We start from the raw sequence: 18,224 nt of genomic DNA, 5'->3' as shown, positions 1-18,224 counted from the left end.
GCTCTGAAGCGCCACCCTTCTCTCCCCAGTTCCTGAAGGCTCAGCTCCTTCGAAACACACAGTGAACGTGGAAGTGAACCTGGACATTCTTTAGAAAACACCCCCAGCCCACCCATCTCCCAAGATGCTGTGGTGGCAGTAGCTTCCAAAGGTGCCCAAACACGCGTGTGCAAGACACACACACACACGTGCCCACATGCTTACACGCATGTCAATCTGTCATCTATTAAGATTCCAGTTTTACAAACTTGTTTTAAAATTGCCCAGAGGACATGGAAAATAGCCCTGCTTTGAAGATGTGTGCATTTTGGAACGGCCGTCCCAGCCGGTGTCTGGTTTCCTGGTCTCTGGACTGAGGAGAGCGGCTGGGTCTGGGCCCCCTGCTCTCCCGTCTGGACTGAGGGTGAGCTGGTCTAGGGGGTGTTTTCACCCCCTGGACACCCCCTGCTCCGCCAGTGCCAGTGCCACCCTGCGTGGGTGGTTGCGCGGGCCTCAGGCTGGCAGGGTGCAGGGGGTACTGAGGCCCAGTCCTGGGAGGGCCGGGGGGCCAGCGCAGCAAGGGGCTGGGTGAAATGTCCCCGCACAGGACTCTCCCTTCCAAGGGTGTCCCTGCCCCACACACTCGGAGCCCTGCTGGTTGGCCGGCCTTGGCAGACAAACACTTTCCCAGTAGACAGCAGGCCCTTCAGCCTTCTCCAGCCCCAGTTACCCAGCGTCCCTCACTCCACAGCCCCCTGCCATCAACCCCTCCCCAGCGTGCTGCCTCTCCTCTGAGGCCAGTTCTCCCCACAGTCCACTGGGCAGAAGAGGGGCGGGGAACGGACAGGGAGGCAGAGTCAGGAACAACGGGTCTGCTCATTCCCTGTACCTCAGTCTCCCCTCTGTAGAATGGGGACAACATCAGGAGGTCTGCACTGAGGAGGGACTGGGGGCTATGGTGGCCCAGAGGGGAGGTTGGCTCACCGAGGCTCGGAGGAAGCTGCCATCTGGCAGGGGCACGGCCCCCCGGAACACCTCCTGGGGTGGCAGGGCTGTGGTGGGGCTATGGGAGCCCAGGAAGGGAGGGATACAGCTTGGTCTAGTCCAGGGTGACTTCCTGGAGGAGGCTGGATTCAAACGGGGCCAGTGGGGTGAGGCCTCCGCAGAGGCAGCCAGGACATATGCTCTGCCCTGGCCACGTTCAGAGCTACTTCTGCTCCCTCCACCCCTACCCAAGGTCCCCCCAAGGCCCACTGTGCCAGGCTCTGGGCAGAGCTTTCTGGGGCTTAGGTTCTCCTCCCTTCCCACCCATCTCTGCAACACAAACTTGGGGAAACTCCTCCTATGGGGCTGTCATCCAGGTGAATTCAGTTCCCAACCAACGTGGCTGGCAGCCTGCCCGGGGCCACCCGCTGAGCTCCCACTGCCCAGGCCTCTCATCGATAGTGTTCCTGCAGCCCCACCCTTGGCAGGCTTGTCATCCTCATTACAGACTGGGCAAACAGGCTGCACAGATGCCCACCAGGTAGCCAGGCCAGCTGCTCTGAAGCCAGGTGTTTTCAAGTGGAGCCGGGGGACCGCCCTGGTCTCTGCCCCAGAAATAGTGGCCCTGAGGTGGGGCCGTGTGTGTGTTGCAGTCAACTTCGCCTTTTGGAGGCCGTGGGCCCCAGCCTCCTGCCACGCCCCCTTGGTCCCAGGTGTGTTTAGTCACTGCTCCTGCCCCCAGATGCTCACTGGGGGCCTTACAGATACCAGCAGGGCGACGGGGTGCTCCTACAGTGCTGCCCTGAAGAGCTTCATAGTAAGGGGCCCCAACCGGGACTCCGTGGGCACGGGCGATGGGTGTCGGGGCTGCCTGGCAAAGACAACTTTGAGCCTGGCCTTAAAGGGAGACAGGGAGACCAGGAGAGGAAGGCGGTCCAGGGAGAGGGTGTGGGCGGAGGCAGTGGGATTGAAGCTAGAACATCTCCCTGCCCAGCCCTGGCCCCCAGGGGGTTAATAAAGTAAAGCCAGGGCTCCTTTGGGGTCACTGGCTCTGAATCCCCCCATGGCTTGGGGTGTGGGCAGTGCCGAGGTCTGCATGATGAGGTTGGGAGACTGTGAGGCTCTGGGGTTCAAGTCGGGAGGCTGGAGACCCCTCCCAGGCTGGGGGCTCCTCTACGTGAACCCTCAGAAGGTTCTTGAGTTCCCCAGCCTGGCCGGGTTGGGCCCCCTCAGGAGCCAGGCTGGGCTGGGCTGGAGGGTTGTGCTGTGGCGAGGACAGATGTTTCCAGTTTGAGGGCTCGGTTGTCATAAATTGTTCCCCACCAAACCCTGTTTCCTATTAAGCCGACTCTGGGGGATGGAGGAACCGCCATTCGTCCGCGTAGCCTGTGTGTGGGAGCCCTGGTGAGGAAGTGGCTATGTGTTCATCCACCCTGCACACCTCCTGGCCTTCCATGAGCCCTTGCCCTGGGAACTGTCCCCTGGCTCTAGGGCAGCCTCATGCAACTGTAGGATCTGAGAGCTGGGACACAGGAGACTTCCGGAGGGGGGTTCTCTGCCTTTCCCCTCTGTCCCTGATCATAGCCTACCCTGTTGGGTAACTGTCCACCCTTGCTTTCCTCTTCCTTCTTCCTAAAAGAGCCTGATTTACATTCTGGTATTCTCTCTCCTTCATACAGCTGATCCATCCAGGTTCCAGATCCTGATTTGTTTGCCGTGATGGTGGAACTCTCTCCTTGCCAATGATGCTTTAGGAATGGGTGTGGGAAGCAGTCCTGGGCATGGAAATGTGAGGGGACCTCTGGGAGAGGAACCCCACTCCAAAGCTGTGCCCTAGATGAGATCAGGCCTTGATGCAACATCAGGAACTGCTGCAGCCCTCTTGTGACTATGAGCTGAGCCAGTCAGAGGGTGTCAAACCTACAGATGGGCAGAGTTTGGGTCCTTAAGATGGCATTGGGTGCTACATTAGCCCTCTCTGGGACTTCCTATTATGTGAAATTATACTGGCTATTATTTTTGTCCCCCTAAACTATAGTTTTTAGCATTTGTTCTGTTTCCTTGACTTTTTAAAAAAAATAATTAATTATTTTTTGGCCGAGTTGGGTCTTTGTTGCTTCATGCGGGGCTTTCTCTAGTTGCCGCCAGTGGGGGCTACTCTTCCTTGCGGTGCACGGGTTTCTCATTGTGGTGGCTTCTCTTGTTGCAGAGCACGGGCTCTAGGCGTGCGGGCTTCAGTAGTTGTGGCTCACAGGCTCTAGAGCGCAGGCTCATTAGTTGTGGCGCACGGGCTTAGTTGCTCCGCGGCATGTGGGATCTTCCCGGACCAGGGATGGAACCCATGTCCCCTGGCACTGGCAGGTGGACTGTCAACCACTGCGCCACCAGGGAAGTCCCCTAGCTCTTATTTATTGAGTGCTTATCATGTTCTAGAAACTGTGCTAAATGCTGGCATATTCAACAAATATTCCTTGAGGTCAGGTACCGTTATGGGTGGGGTACAGACACACAGAAATCAGACATAAACCTCTGACTTAGAGAATTTACATTCTCCATGCTTTGAGTATTGTCTCACTTAAGACTCAAACAACAGCGTGAGGTAAAGTGACAGATGCCACAGTGTGGCTCAGGCAGCACACTCCCGCCCCTGTGGACTGGGCTTTCCTGACACAGGCTGGAGAGCAAAAATGCTGCACTTTCTAGGCTCCCCTGCAGCTGGGGTTCTGCCTGCACCCAGCTTTCCCGAAGTGCTCCGACTGAGACTTGGAAAGTGAGACAGAGCATTGGGTGGTGGCAGGTGCATGGGCATTTGGGCTTGGTTCCTCTTGGGCAGCTGTGGGCAGAGTTTAGTGGCTCGTCTCTTAGCTGTGTGGATGGGTGCTGAGCACTGGGTGAGGCCGCAGTCAAGCTGCCTCTCAGTCCTGGGGAGCAACTGGCCATTTCTCCTGGCTGTGTAGCATGTAAGCTTAGTTCCCCAGCCCAGCCCGGAATTTGGTAGCTACCTAATATCCAGAAATAAATCTTTTTCTGCCTAAATTAGCTCGCATAGACTACATGATTGCTGCAAATAACATCACCTAAAATGTGCCATTGAGCTTGAGGAGGTAGTTGGGCGGTAGATGGTTAAGAATCCACCCATTGTGGCTGAAAATCCAGTGTCCCCCGTTAGGCAGTGGGAAAGTATTAGGCCAAGCTGCTTCCTCCCGTGCTTAGGAAGGAGGGCTACGGCCAGGCACGGAGTTTGGGGCAGGGACAGGGTGACTTTGGGCTTATGTTCTTTGAGGAGTGTGTGTGGTGCTCCTTGTGGGGAAACGAGACTGTATGCGGATGTTGGATGAGGGAAGGTAGAGACCAGCAGGTGGAACCCTCCTTTACTCCCTTTGCAGCTGCAACAGCTATGTTGAGCCTTCCAGCCCGTGAATCTAATACGCTTCCGCTTAGGGCTTTAATTTCACTCTTTCTTTCTTTTTTCTTTTTTAGATTGATCTCTGGGAACTTAATGGATTTTTAAAATGCTACTGTAAATGGTACACTTAAAACATTTTCATTTTCTAATTGTTGCTGGCATATAGAAACACAGGTGATTTTTGTATATGACCTGGCATCATTCTGCTAGTTTATTGGTAGATTCTTTTAGATTATCTGAAGTAACCATGTCATCTGCACAGGGTGACAGTTTTTCTTTCCGTCTAGTCCAATCTTACCTTTTTTCTTTTTTAAAAAAACACTAGGCTAAGACCTCAGGTACTATTTCCCCCCAACACACAGTGAAATTGAAAGAATTGTACAGTGGACACCTGTATACCCACCACCTAGATTCTACCATTCTAGATTTTACGAAGCTTACCAAACTCGTTTTATCACACATCTCTCCATCCTTCTATTCATCCATCATTCCATTCTCTTCCCCTTTTTGTGATGCATTTCAAAGTAGTTGCAGACATCAGTATACTTTCCCCTAGTACTTTGGCATGTATATCATTACCTAGTACCATTTTGAATAGAGGTGTTAATGGACATCATTTTCTTGCTCCCAATCGTAGGAGGAAAGTTTTTGATATTTTAAATATGATGTGTTTGCTGTAGGTTTTTTGTAGCTATCTTTATCAAACGGACATTTCCTTATTTTTCTAGTTTGCTTAAACACATCACCCAATGATTTTTGAATTTTATCAAAAAATTTTGTCCACACCTATTATCATTTACTTTTCTTTTTTTTCTTTTTTTGCGGTACGGGGGCCTCTCATTGTTGTGGCCTCTCCCGTTGTGGAGCACAGGCTCCGGACGCGCAGGCTCAGCGGCCATGGCTCACAGGCCCAGCCGCTCCGCGGCATGTGGGATCTTTCCGGACCGGGGCACGAACCCGCGTCCCCTGCATTGGCAGGCGGACTCTCAACCACTGCGCCACCAGGGAAGCCCTCTTTCTTTCTTCTGGTAATGTGAATGACTCACTGATTTTTGAATGATAAGTCCAATTTAATCTTTTATACATTGCTAGTTTCCATTTGCTAATGTTCTGTTTAGACCTTTCGCAACTACAATAACGAGAAAGACTGGCCTGCAATTTTAGTTTCTTATACTGTTCCTGTCAGATTTTTGACATCTAAGTTTATGCTGGTCTCATAAAATCAATTTGGAGGTTTTCTATTTTCTGGAAGGGTTTGTGTAAGATTGGCATTATTTCTTTCTTAGATGTTTGGTTGAATTCACTGGTGAAGCCATCTGGGCCTGTCGATTTCCTTGTGAGGAGATTTTAAATTATGTATTCAATTTAGGCAATAGATATAGGATGATTCCAATTTTCAAGACCTTCTGATGTCAGTTTTAGAAAGCTATTTTTTTAAAAACAGAAAATTTTTCATTTAATCCAAAGCTTTATTGAGGCATAATTGACATACAAAAACTGCATATATGTAAAGTGCACAATTTGATTCGTTATGACATATGTATACACTCCTGAAACATCACTCCATCTAGATTTAGAATTTACTAGTATCTATAACATCCTCTTAAATGTTTTTAACGTCTGCCTAATCTGAATGAGTTCGTCCATTTTCACTTCTGATACCGGCTATTCCTCTGTCCCATTCCCACTCTCCCACTCGTTCCCCTTCCTTGTCGATCAGTGTTGTTACAGGGTTGTCAATCCTTTTAAAGAACCAACTTTTCACTTTCTTGATTCCCTTTGTTGTATATTTTTGTTCTATATTTTGGCTTTTATTTATGGGTTTCATTTGTTTTGTTAAATTTAATTTCTAGGTGGTTGCTCAGATAATTGATTTTCAGCCTTTCTTTTATTCGAACATATGCAGTTAAAGGTATAAATTTATAAGCATAGTTTCAGTTGCAACTCACAATTTTTCTTCTCCCTAAGTTTCAATATGTAGTATTTTCATTATTCAGTTTGAAATAATTCAAATTATCTTTATGATTTCTTCTTTGACAGGTGGGTTATTTAGAAATCTATTTAACTTCCAAATATATGAGGATTATTACATTATCTTTTTGTAATTGATTTCCACCTTAACTGCACTGTGGTCAAAGAACATATTTCATTGGAATTAACTCTCTTGAAGTTTGTTGAGACTTGTTTTATAGCTCAGCATACAAATTTTGGCACATGTGCCATTTGTGTTTGAAAAGGAAGCTGTTGAATGTAGTGTTCTACATGTATCTCTCTGGCCAAGTTTTCTAACTGCATTGTTTAAATTTTCTATAACTTGATTTTTGTATGCTTGTTTTTACTATTACTGAAATAGATGTGTTAAAATCTCACTATGATTGCATATTTGCCAAAATTTCCTAGTTCTATCAACTTTTAATTTTGAGATTGTATCACTAAGTGCATAAAATTTAGAATTACTACCTCTTTCTGGTAATTGAATTGACTGTTTTTATTTCTAATAAAGTTTTTGCCTTAAAGTTTGCTGTAATATTAATATATCTACACCAGTTTCTTATAGTTGCTGTTTGCTGGGTGTATATTTCTCCATCCTTTTCTTTCAAAATTCGTATTTTTTAATTAAATTTTTTATAGATTTCATTAAAAAATGTTTTTTATTATTTATTTTTGGCTGCGTTGGGTCTTCGTTGCTGCACATGGGCTTTCTCTAGTTGCAGCGAGCAGGGGCTACTCTTTGTTGTGGTGCGTGGGCTTCTCATTGCAGTGGCTTCTCTTGTGGGGCACAGGCTCTAGGCGCATGGGCTTCAGTAGTTGTGGCATGTGGGCTCAGTAGTTGTGGCTCGCGGGCTCTAGAGCGCAGGCTCAGTAGTTGGGCGCACAGGCTGAGTTGCTCCACAGCATGTGGGATCTCCCCGGACCAGGGCTCAAACCGGTGTCACCTGCATTGGCAGGCAGACTCTTAACCACTGCGTCACCAGGGTAGTCCTCAAAATTCGTATGTTTTAAAAGTGTCTCTTGTAAACAGCATATAGTTGTTTTAATTTTCATTTTTTACTGTTAAATTCTTTTCTGAGTTTTATTGAGATGTAATTGACATACAGCACTGTACAAGTCTGAAGTGTACAGAATAATGATTTGACTTACATATATCATGAAATGATGACCACAGTAAGTTTAGTGATCACCCATCATCTCATATAGATACAAAATTAAAGAAATAGAAAAAAATTTTTTCCTTGTGATAAGAACTCTTAGGATGTATTCTTTTAACAATGGTCATATATAACTTACAGCAGTATTAAATTATATTTATCATGTTGTACATTACACCCCTAGATCTTATAACTACTACGGTAATTCTTTTTAAATCAAGCCTGACAATCTTTGTCAACACTTGAGTGTTAGTTAGCCCATTTACATTTAATGTAATAATGGATTTATCATGTATATCTTACAAACTGCTTTTTATTTGTACCACCGATTCTTTTTTTATTCCCTCCTTTTGCAGTTCTTAAACCTGTTCATTGAATTATTCCATATTCCCTCATTGGCTTGAAAGTTATACACCTTTTAACTAATATTTATTACAATACACATCCTAGACTTATCAAAGTCTAACATTAAATTGGATTTTTAAAAACTCTCTTCTTGGATGATGCAAGGGGCTTAGAACACTTAAACCCTATTAAAGCCCTCCCCACCTATATACCTTTACTTGAACACATTTCGATATATATTTAAACTTCACAAGACATAATTATTTTTATGTAGTTAGTATTTATGTTGACCTGTACATTTCTCATTTTCATTGCTCTTCAATCTTTCCTGAAGCTCTATCCTTACGTTTGGGATCATTTTCCTTCTGCCTTTAGAATACTTTTAATTTTCCTTTAGGGTATGTGTGCTGATGAATTCTTCCAGCTGTTTGTGTAAAAATGTCTTTATTTCTTCTGCATCCTTGCAGGATATTTTCACCAATTAGAAAATTCTAGGTTGGCAGTCATTTTCTTTCAGCACTTCAAAGGCTGCTTCTGCTGAGAAGTTAGCTGTCAGTTTAATTGTTGCTCCTTTGATGGTAATCCCTCTCCTACCCGTGCCTCACCCCTCAGTAGCTTTAAAATTTTTCCTTTTCTTTGGTTTTCAACAGTTTTACTGTGATGTGTCTAGATGTGGATTGTGTTTTATTTATCCCATTTGCGATTTGTTGGGGCTTCTTGAATTTATGGTTTGAAATCTTTCATGAGTTTTGGAAAAGTTCTCAGCCAATATTTATTTAACTATCCCACTCTTTTATGCTTTTAATATCTTCACTGTATCCTTCATGTCTCTTCACCCTTTATTTGCTATCTTTTTAACATTTATTTATTTTTGGCTGCAGTGGGTCTTTGTTGCTGCACGTGGGCTTTCTCTAGTTGCGGCAAGCGGTGGCTTCTCTTGCTGTGGACCACGGGCTCTACGCATGCACGCTTCAGTAGTTGTGGCATGCGGGCTCAGTAATTGTGGCTCACAGGCTCAGTAGTTGTGGCTCATGGGCTCTAGAGCACAGGCTCAGTAGTTGTGGTGCATGGGCTTAGTTGCTCTGGGGCATGTGGGATCTTCCCAGACCAGGGCTTAAACCCGTGTCCCCTGCATTGGCAGGTGGATTCTTAACCACTGCACCACCAGGGAAGCCCTATCTTTTTGATTCTGGTTTTGCTCTGGCTTTTCACCTTACTCAAGTTATAGAATTGCAAGTTTTCTAATTGCATTGTTGAAATTTTCTGTAACTTGATTTTCTATAACTTTGAGTTTTCACCTCTTCTTGAGCCCATCCACTGAATTATTCTGCATTTTTGCTATATTTTTCAGTTCTAGAATTTCCATTTGGTCCCTTTTATTGTTTCTAATTCTCTGAAATTCTTGGGCATGTGCTTTTTTTTCCTTAACACAGAAAGCACAGGTGTTTCAAATTCTGTGAGACATCTGGAGCATGGGCATCTGGAAAATGCCCATTTTCCCCCTCTGGTTTTTTTTTTTTTTTTTTTTTTGTTGCTGTACGCAGGCCTCTCATCGTTGTGGCCTCTCCCGTTGCAGAACACAGGCTCCGGACGCGCAGGCTCAGTGGCCATGGCTCACGGGCCCAGCCGCTCCGCGGCATGTGGGCTCTTCCTGGACCGGGGCATGAACCCGTGTCCCCTGCATCGGCAGGCGGACTCTCAACCACTGTGCCACCAGGGAAGCCCTTCCCTCTGGTTTTAATTCATGTAATTTATATTATTTGGTCTCCTCATATACTTGGATATTTGATTGTAACAGAAATAATTTGAGGCCTTGGGTTGTGCTCCTCTCTTAAGTCAGCTTGGGCTGTTATAACAAAATACCATAGACTGGGTGGCTTAAACAAGAGACATTGATTTCTCAGTTCTGAAAAGTATGAAAAGGTTGGAAAGTCCAAGATTAAGGTGCTGGTTGATTACATTCCTGGTGGGGGCTTTCCTCCTGGGTTATAAACAGTGGTCTCTTCGCTGTGTCTCCACATGTTGGGGAGAAAGATTTCTCTCATGTCTCTTCTTATAAGAGCACTAATCTCATCATGGGGCTCCACCATCATGACCTCATCTAAACCTAATCACTTCCCAAAGGCTCTACCTACTCATACCATCACACTGGGGGTTAGGGCTCAATACGTGAAATTTGGAGGATACATTCAGTCTGTAACAGTTCATGTCTTCCAGAGAGAACATACATTTGCTAAGCACTGGGGGCACTAGTAATCTGGTTTCACCTCAATCCACATTTGGTGACTGAGGTGATTTAGAAGCTGGGTCACAGTACCCATGAAAGATAGTCTGCTGATAGTAATGGAGCACCAGGTAATCCAAACCAACCCTCCAACTAAGGGGAACTTGGAAATCTGGACGAAATATTTTAAAATTTTGTTGCAGTCAGCCCAGAGCCAACAGAATCGTGAAGCATTACCTGGTCATATGAGACTGCTTTCCTTCTGGAGGGGAGCTTCTGCTACTTCCAGAGGCTGTGTCTGAGTAGCTGGCACTTTTGATAGCTTTGTGAAGTCAGGACGGTAGGGGTTGCCATACATGACCTGATCAAGTGGGTGGGGAGCTCCCGATGAATCTCCCTGGCTTTGGGTGGGAGATCCCAAACGGATGTACCCTAATGAGATCAAATTTTATGCTTTGAATTCTTAAAAAATAAAAATGCTTTATTTGCTGTGGCTTGTGCTATAATCCATTCCTCAGCTGTGTCATATTCATAGGAAGCATGGCTCTTTGTCAGAGACTAGAAGCTCCCTGACTCCTGGAAGCGACGTAGGACACTGGAATAGCCCTGAATTTGGTGTCAGTATGCCCAGGGATCAGCCCCTAATATCAAATGGCAGCTACAGAAACTGCAGGCATAGTGCTTAGGAGGAGATTAAGAGACCAAAGGGTTGACCTTGCAAACTCAAGCTTATAAAGTATCAGAAAGTACCACAACTCTAATTTATGGCTCTGGAAAGCAGTGACTCAGTTATGCAGAGAGCTATAACGTCTAATGCAAAACCCTGGCTCCACAGAACCTACAGGGCAGTATGTTGCCTAAAGAATGATATACTAAGAAATTTAGGGCCTAAAAGCACCCCCCACTAAACGTTCCTCTTGGGGGTACCCTAAACAAGCTGGAGGAAGCTACTGAGTGTTCTGATTGACACTGGTCCTATGTTCTTTCCTCTCTCCGTCTTCTACAGTTCCTGCGATTTCCTTCCGAAGGAGAGGACTGTGTGTGCAGTGTACTTTCTGTGCTCCGGGGATCTTCTTTTCTTTCCTTTCTCTGTCTTTGTCCTTGAGCTGCTCCACAGCCTTGCTTCCGTCTGCACTGTTGAACGGTGGCCATCCTGTGACGCCAACCTTGCGAGGCTGCTGTTTACAGATCCTGTGACACCAGCCTCAGCGGGTGATGTGGGAACCAGAGTTATAATTCTGAAGCTTTTTTGCATAGTGCCTTGAACTCTCGATAGGAAAGGTGCTATTGAAAGGGGGCACATTCTTTTAAAAATAAATATTATGACAGAACTCTTTGTTGAAGAGATGACACGTTGCAATAACAGCTCTGTATCTTGGGTAAAATCAGATGTTAATTTACATTCAAACACAGGATGGTCCTGTATTGCCTCATTCTACACATTTTTACTTTGTGGAAAACCAAACAATTTCTAAGCAAATTAATGCAAGCATAATTCAAGTTTATCATTTAAATTTATTGTCATGTAATAAATCTTCCACAAAAATAAAGAGGAGACTTGTGGCGGATTTGCAGAGTGGAAGCAGTGATGCAGTGGTGTCTGGGAGTGTGTACTCACACACTTCCTCCGAGGCTGTAGCCCCAGCTGAGCTTTTAGGCCAGCGAGCACTTCTACTGTGTGATTAATTAAAAGTGGCGGGGAGGGAGGGAGAGGACACTGCCAGAGAACGGGGCTTTGGGGGCACCTAGTGAGCCAGGTGGCCTGGGGAAGAGACTGCAGGACTCCCTCGATCAAGGCTTCCTTGGTAGTTTGCGCTCGATGACCAGGTTCTGGAGGACCATATCTCCTCCTGTCACAAGAACTGACGGTCCTGCAGCCCAGTGACTCTTAGTTCTGGGGTCCTACCAGGGGCTCAGCTGCTCCATGTGACCCTTTAAAAATTGTGTTTTGGTTTAAATGAAGGAAAGCAGATCAAAGCGCTTTGGAAACAAATTAAAGCTATATATCACGTTCCCATATAGGAAATAAAAATAATTGCTACCTGAAATGATAATCCGAGCATTTCCCCTTTCTGACTGGAGGATTCCTCCTTCCACCTTCCAACTGCCTCTCCCCACAAGCCAGACTACGCAGAAGCGCTTCACATGACTCGTCTGCGGGTCTGAGGCCCTGTCCGTGCGACCTTAGGCAAGAACCAGAGTCCCCAGCCACTCGTGGAGACACGTCAGAGGCCTGAGGCCGAGGAAGCAGCAGGCAGGCCGCACACGCCTCCTGGGTCCACCCGCCAGTGATGGCCCTTCCTCAGTCAGTCAGCCACAGGGAGCTTCGGTTTCAGCCCCTGTCCTGATGAAAATGAAACCGCCTGGCCGACCTCAGAGGCTGCTGAGGGGATGGAGCGGCCAGGCTTTTCATGAGCGGAAACCACACGGACGTGCACTGACACATCATGCTTTCAGCCTTTCCCAGAGCTCGGTGTGACAGAAGCTGTCTCCTCCCAGACCCTCAGAAGATGGTGATGAACCAAAATGACTCCAGCCTCCAGGCCGGGGACACAGGGACAAGGGAGAGAAGCTGCCTCCGATACAGATTAGGCAACGGCAGGCTGAAACGGGTGCTCGGTCGGTCTCATCTGGGATTATGTGCTTCCTATGCAGAAAAGCAAATACTTCTTGTGTCTTTGAGAGTGAAACTAGGCCGTGAAGGGGTGGCCGTGGACCTAGAGCGTGATTCGAAAGGCCTGTCCCCTCTGTCCTCAGTGCCCACTGCTCTGCTCAGGGCGACCCCAGCGGCTGTTTCCCTCAGAGAAGCTCAGGGAGACAACTGCGATCACACAGGCCCCAAAGAGTTTAAACAAAGTCAGAAGTGGAGAGAAAAACATGTGTTTACTCTCATGTGGAATACTGTATTAATCAAATTGGTCTCCTTTTTCTCCTATTAGTCTAGACTCCAATTTAATTCAGCTACAGCTCAGAGGCCAAATCCACAAAAAAGCTAATCTGGGCTTCATCAGAAGGAGCCACTTCTTTCTTTGAGGGAAAGATTCCAGGATCTAAAGGCTTATATCCAACCGCCCAGGCTTATATCATGGGCCTTCTGAAAGGCAACTGCATGCATACACGGCTTCATTTCCTTATTAATTCCTGTCTTGTCATCTTTTCAGGTTGGTATTTCTCAATGTTGAAACACACGACCAAAACAAAAATCCTGAATGTGCGGGGGGCGGGGGGGGAAGAAAAGAAAAGAGAAAGAAGTATGTACTGGTAAAGTGTTATATGCCTAAGGCATCAGGTTCCTGGAAAAGCTCTAGATTTTTGGTTTAGAAATAAAATTGCATGTGAAATAGCAGGTTTTTACATTTATCATTGTTGTGTAACTCCCCTCCCCTTTTTTGCACTATAATCTAAACTGAGTGATCTACTGCCAACTGGCACCAATTCTCCAAACCCAAGTGTGCAAGGAAAACACGACTGTGTGATCCTCTTTAATAGAAGACGCACCAGGGAATCTCTCTACCTCTGTTCCCCAGAAAGAAAATAACTAGAAGGGCTGCTTGGCTGGAGGGGGTCAGGGTGGGAGACGGCGTCCCGTCCTCAGTCGGAATCCATCGTGAACAGCTGGATGTCCTGAGGGTTCCAGTACAGTCCTACCGCTGAGTTGTACACCAGGGACCAGACATAGGGGATAAAAAACTCCTCGGGCTGCTCCTCTTCCACATATTTGAATTTCAGTTCTGGAAATTTCTGCAACGAAAACAGGATGATGTAATCAATCTCACAGCCCCACTGGAAAGCAGCAGCAGTTTATACGCGGCGTGTGTGCAGGGTGCAGGCAGCCCACCTTCCCTGACTGGTCGGAGGGCCTGTGAGCCCTGGGGCCACAGATCCAGCTTCCAGATGACTCTGGAGGACACGTGAATCACCTGTAGGAAGGGCACAACCCCACCGGCCCTGGTCAGGGACGTCAGTGTGCTGAGAGGAGCAGGGACCTGGACGGGACGAGGTGGGGTGAGAAACCTCAGGGAGGGAAACAGGCCCCGCCCAGGTACAGACAGCATTCAACAAAGACTATCTATCTACTGCACCACTGGGATACTGATGGCTGGGCCTCCTCGAGATGCTTCCCTCTCAGGGCTGCGTCACCGTGGAGGTGAAGACTTCCCTTCACAGATCCTCAGCCTTGACTGTGAGGGCAGGCAGCGCCCACAGAGGGCCTCGGTCAGGGCCGGGGGCAGCAGCGGCTCTGCACAGCTCAAGCCCTCTCTTCCTCCTCCTGGCGGAGGGGGCGGTGGGGATGCTCCGGCTTTGCGGCGGCGGCAGTGGAGGTGATTCCTGGCTCTACAAAGGCTTCCAGGCGACCGGGCTGCTCTCTGCAGTCCCGGCTGATAAGTGAGAACACATGCAGTTTTGAGGTCCTGTAAGTAGCACTTCCACTGCAGCGTTTCACCAGGATTCGGGCTTTTGATTTTCTAATTTTACTCCTGACCTATTTATTCCAGTCAGGGCGGAGGAAGTGATTCCTCCTTCAGCAGCCTGAGGGGCCGCTGGCATCTACTAAAAGCCCCCGGGCTGCCTCCCAGGCGAAGGTGACTCTGACAGGAGTGGCTGCAGTTTGGTGACCTGTGTCCCAGGTGGGGCGGGGAGAAGGGGGCAACAGTGTCCTAAGACGAGGGGTATGGCGGAAGGTTGCGGGAGGGGGCTGAAAGGGACAAGAGGGGAAACACACACATAGAACGCGTGGCCCACGAGGGCAGAGATTTCTTTGCCCGTTGTGTTTGCCGCTGTGTCCCCTTAAAGGGTGGCCAGACACTTAATAAACAATTTGATGAATGAATCAATGAATCAATCAACCGTATAAGGACCAACGAGGTCCCAGGCACAATGATAAATACTTTAGGTATATTATCTTGTTCAATCCCTCTTACGTGAGTCATTCATTGATTATCATACTGGATGAATGTCTGCTTCTCTGCACCAGGCCACGTGTGCACCAGGGCCTGGGGATACACAGTCCCTGTCCTCACAGAAGGTGCCTTCTCGTGGAGCAGAGGGACAAACAGAAGCAGCAGCAGCAACAAAACAATGATAACAGAGTAGGAAGAAGGGAAGGACTAGGGGCTCGAGGCCTGAGGGAGGTGGGGAGGGGCAGCCAGATGAAGAGGGAAGCGTGTTCTTTCTGAGGGAACAGCACGGAGGGAAGGCATGAGGTGCTTGACGCTGCAGGGAAGAGGAGGGGCGGAAGGAGAGTAAGCCCTGGTGAGCAGGGCCCGGAGGGGAGGACGCTGCCATGTGAAGAATCCTGGCCTCCACGTGAAGGGCCCGGAAGCCTTTGAAGGGTCTCAGAAGGGGGCCAGGTGAGAGTGGCTCTGTGCAGGGACCACTCCGAACACAGAGTGGAGAAATGGAGGGCATCCAGCTGGGACAGGGCCTGGTCCAGGTGAAGGGCAAATGGGCCTGAACTAAAATGACCCTAGTTGGGTGGATTTAAAAGATTTTAAAGAGAAAAGGGGGTGGAGGGAGTAGGGGAGCCACACACACACCCAGAGTTAGAGATTTTTTTTTGCGGTACGCGGGCCTCTCACTGTTGTGGCCTCTCCCGTTGCGGAGCACAGGCTCCGGATGCGCAGGCTCAGTGGCCATGGCTCATGGGCCCAGTCGCTCCACGGCACGTGGGATCTTCCCGGATCGGGGCACGAACCCGTGTCCCCTGCATCGGCAGGCGGACTCTCAACCACTGCGCCACCAGGGAAGCCCCAGAGTTAGAGATTTTTAAGACATTTGCAATGATTAAGACTAAACATCTATAGGGAGGGTGGGAGGGAGGGAGACACAAGAGGGAAGAGATATGGGAACATATGTATATGTATAACTGATTCACTTTGTTATAAAGCAGAAACTAACACACCATTGTAAAGCAATTTTACCCCAATAAAGATGTTTAAAAAAAAAAAAAAAAGACTAAACATCTAAGTGCTGGATCCTCAGAGTTCCAGAATGATGCCAGAGGGGCGGCGTTAAGCAGGAAATGCTTTGTGGCAAGGTGAGTTTTGAGCTAAATCTTAAAGAAGTGTATAGGAATTCGTGCAGAGGAGGGTCCTCTGGTCATGGATGTTACTTCAGCATACCACAGACGGCACAGCCCCCATCTGTTATGGCTTTAACGAAAACCAATTCTATTCCACAGCTCCCAGGGCATCAGTAAATATAGAATATACACAAATGGGTTTTATAAGTGGCCCAGACTCCAGCACTACCTACCCCTATATCCTCCCTCATACACTTTTTACCCCATACTTTGCAAAACTACTCAGGTTTCATGCAAACCCAAGCCTTTCCAGACCAGTGTTTCAAATCAGTTCCTTATTATCATCTGTGTAAGGCTGAACGTCTCCGTGTGTGCTGAGGGCCACACTGATCACAGTGCAGAGGACAACTTCTCCCACTGCGCTCGTGGGGTCAGCCTGGCTGACAAAGTGTGATCAGCTCAGGGATATGACACTACTTCCAGCACGTACTGACGATCTGACTGGAATTCAGCTAGGTCCCCCAGCTTTCCATTCCCTTGTCATCCACTCAGTAAGTCTCCTTGAATCCCTCCCACCCTGGGCCGAATCCCCCCCATTCTCTGGGTGCACCGTAGCCGCTCAGCAGCTGGGTGGTCTCTGGGGGCCTGGGGCATCCTTGATGAGCCTCCTCACATGTTCTGTGCTGCTTCCAGCCTGGCATGGGGTTCTCAGGTGTGGGGACAGGGTTCCTGGAGGCGGCAATAGGCCTCTGTCACGGAGTCAGGTGTCTTATAGGTAGCAACACAGTGATCTTCTTTTCCATGAAAAATCTGCATTTGTAGCGGTAGGGTGCAGCAAGCAGCTGCCACCAAGCGAGCACTCCCCGAGCACCAGGTCGGTCTGGAGGCTCCCCACTCGTGTCGTGGTCAGTCACCACGGTGTCCTGCTGAGGCCCACGTGGCCAACCCCACCAATGGAAGGTGAAGCGGGGCCTGGAGCAGCTAAGCGGTTGGTTCTAGGTCACACAGCCTGTGGGCTGGAGTCAAGATTGAAGCCTGGGTCTGACTGGGTGGGAAGGTCAGTTTGAAAAGATACCACAGTCATAGCCACCCTAGTGCTTCGTCCTAAAATCCAATTCTCCAAGGCTCCACGGGGCCCTTCGGGGTTAGTCCTGTGCCCTTTCACCGTATGGACAGAATGCAGCACACACACTACTGGTCCTGACAGAAACGACCGAACCCACAATGATGTCTAGAATCAAGCGAGTCTGGGGGACTGTGTGTGAAGAAGAAAAGAACTTTACCCCCTAATAATGAAGATGCAAGTCCTAGTTCTTGGAATGGCCTCAACTTTAGAAAACTTCTCACGCTGTCTTGGAGAGAAGTGAGGGGCTGGGTGAGCAGAGGCGGTGGTTTGAAAAGGCCAGAGCCCCCCGCATTGCCTCTTTCAGCTGGAATAATAACCTCCTACATTTCTAAGTGGTAACGTCACCAATAAGGCTTCTTGCTCATAGTGGTAAAAATGACTAAAAGATGTGAAACCTTTTCTCCAGCGAGTGACGTATTTAGGGGTGTCCCTAGGAAGGCAGGCCTTAGGAAAGGGTGTGAGGCAACTTACCCGAGACTGCTTTCTGCACCTCCAGGGAGGGTGGGATGGGAAGTAAAACGAGCAAGCTGCTTTCCTAAGAATTCCCTCCAACTGAATTCAAGAAACTTCGGCAAAACCTGCTCAGTGGGGTGGCACTAAGTCTACCCGTCCTCACGGGTTTGGGGAAATTCTGATGACTCCCCCGTTAGGAAGAGTAATGAATCAAAGACTGCCTTTACATCACACACAGGCAGATCTAGGAAAAGGCCACCAGGAGAAGCACCTGGAACCCCCATGGTTACCCTTCCCACCACCTGGTAAAAACGGAGCTGACAACGCCTCGTTTTTAGTCTTGGCTCGAGTTTAAGTCAAAACAATAATCCATTTTACTCTGGAGTAAGTGTCGTAAACAAAATCTCAATGTAGGGTGATATCCGGAGTGGCAAGAATATCCATATATAATATAAAATAGTACATTAAAAATACTATAAAAAAGCATCAACTTTACCTGACAACAGCAATGTATTTCATTATGAAGTTTTTCAAGC

At 48.0% G+C, this 18,224-nt stretch overlaps 1 protein-coding gene across 13 annotated transcripts in view; it reads right to left on the bottom strand.

Moving 5' to 3' along the window:
* Nucleotides 1–13,430: 13,430 nt before the first annotated feature.
* The window catches only part of DYM (dymeclin), a 378,252-nt gene continuing 373,458 nt past the window's right edge, over nucleotides 13,431–18,224 (bottom strand). For 12 of the 13 annotated variants that reach the window (XM_065890134.1, XM_065890135.1, XM_065890138.1 and 9 more), the window contains one exon: nucleotides 13,679–13,828. In XM_065890134.1, coding sequence (XP_065746206.1) covers nucleotides 13,679–13,828 — 150 coding nt within the window. Of the gene's footprint in view, nucleotides 13,829–18,224 lie in introns of all 13 variants that reach the window. The other variant, XM_065890137.1, reaches the window with a different exon arrangement.

This window comes from Phocoena phocoena, chromosome 13, assembly GCF_963924675.1.
Source record: "Phocoena phocoena chromosome 13, mPhoPho1.1, whole genome shotgun sequence".
Lineage (NCBI taxonomy): Eukaryota > Metazoa > Chordata > Mammalia > Artiodactyla > Phocoenidae > Phocoena > Phocoena phocoena.
This window is presented reverse-complemented; position numbering and strand designations above follow the sequence as displayed.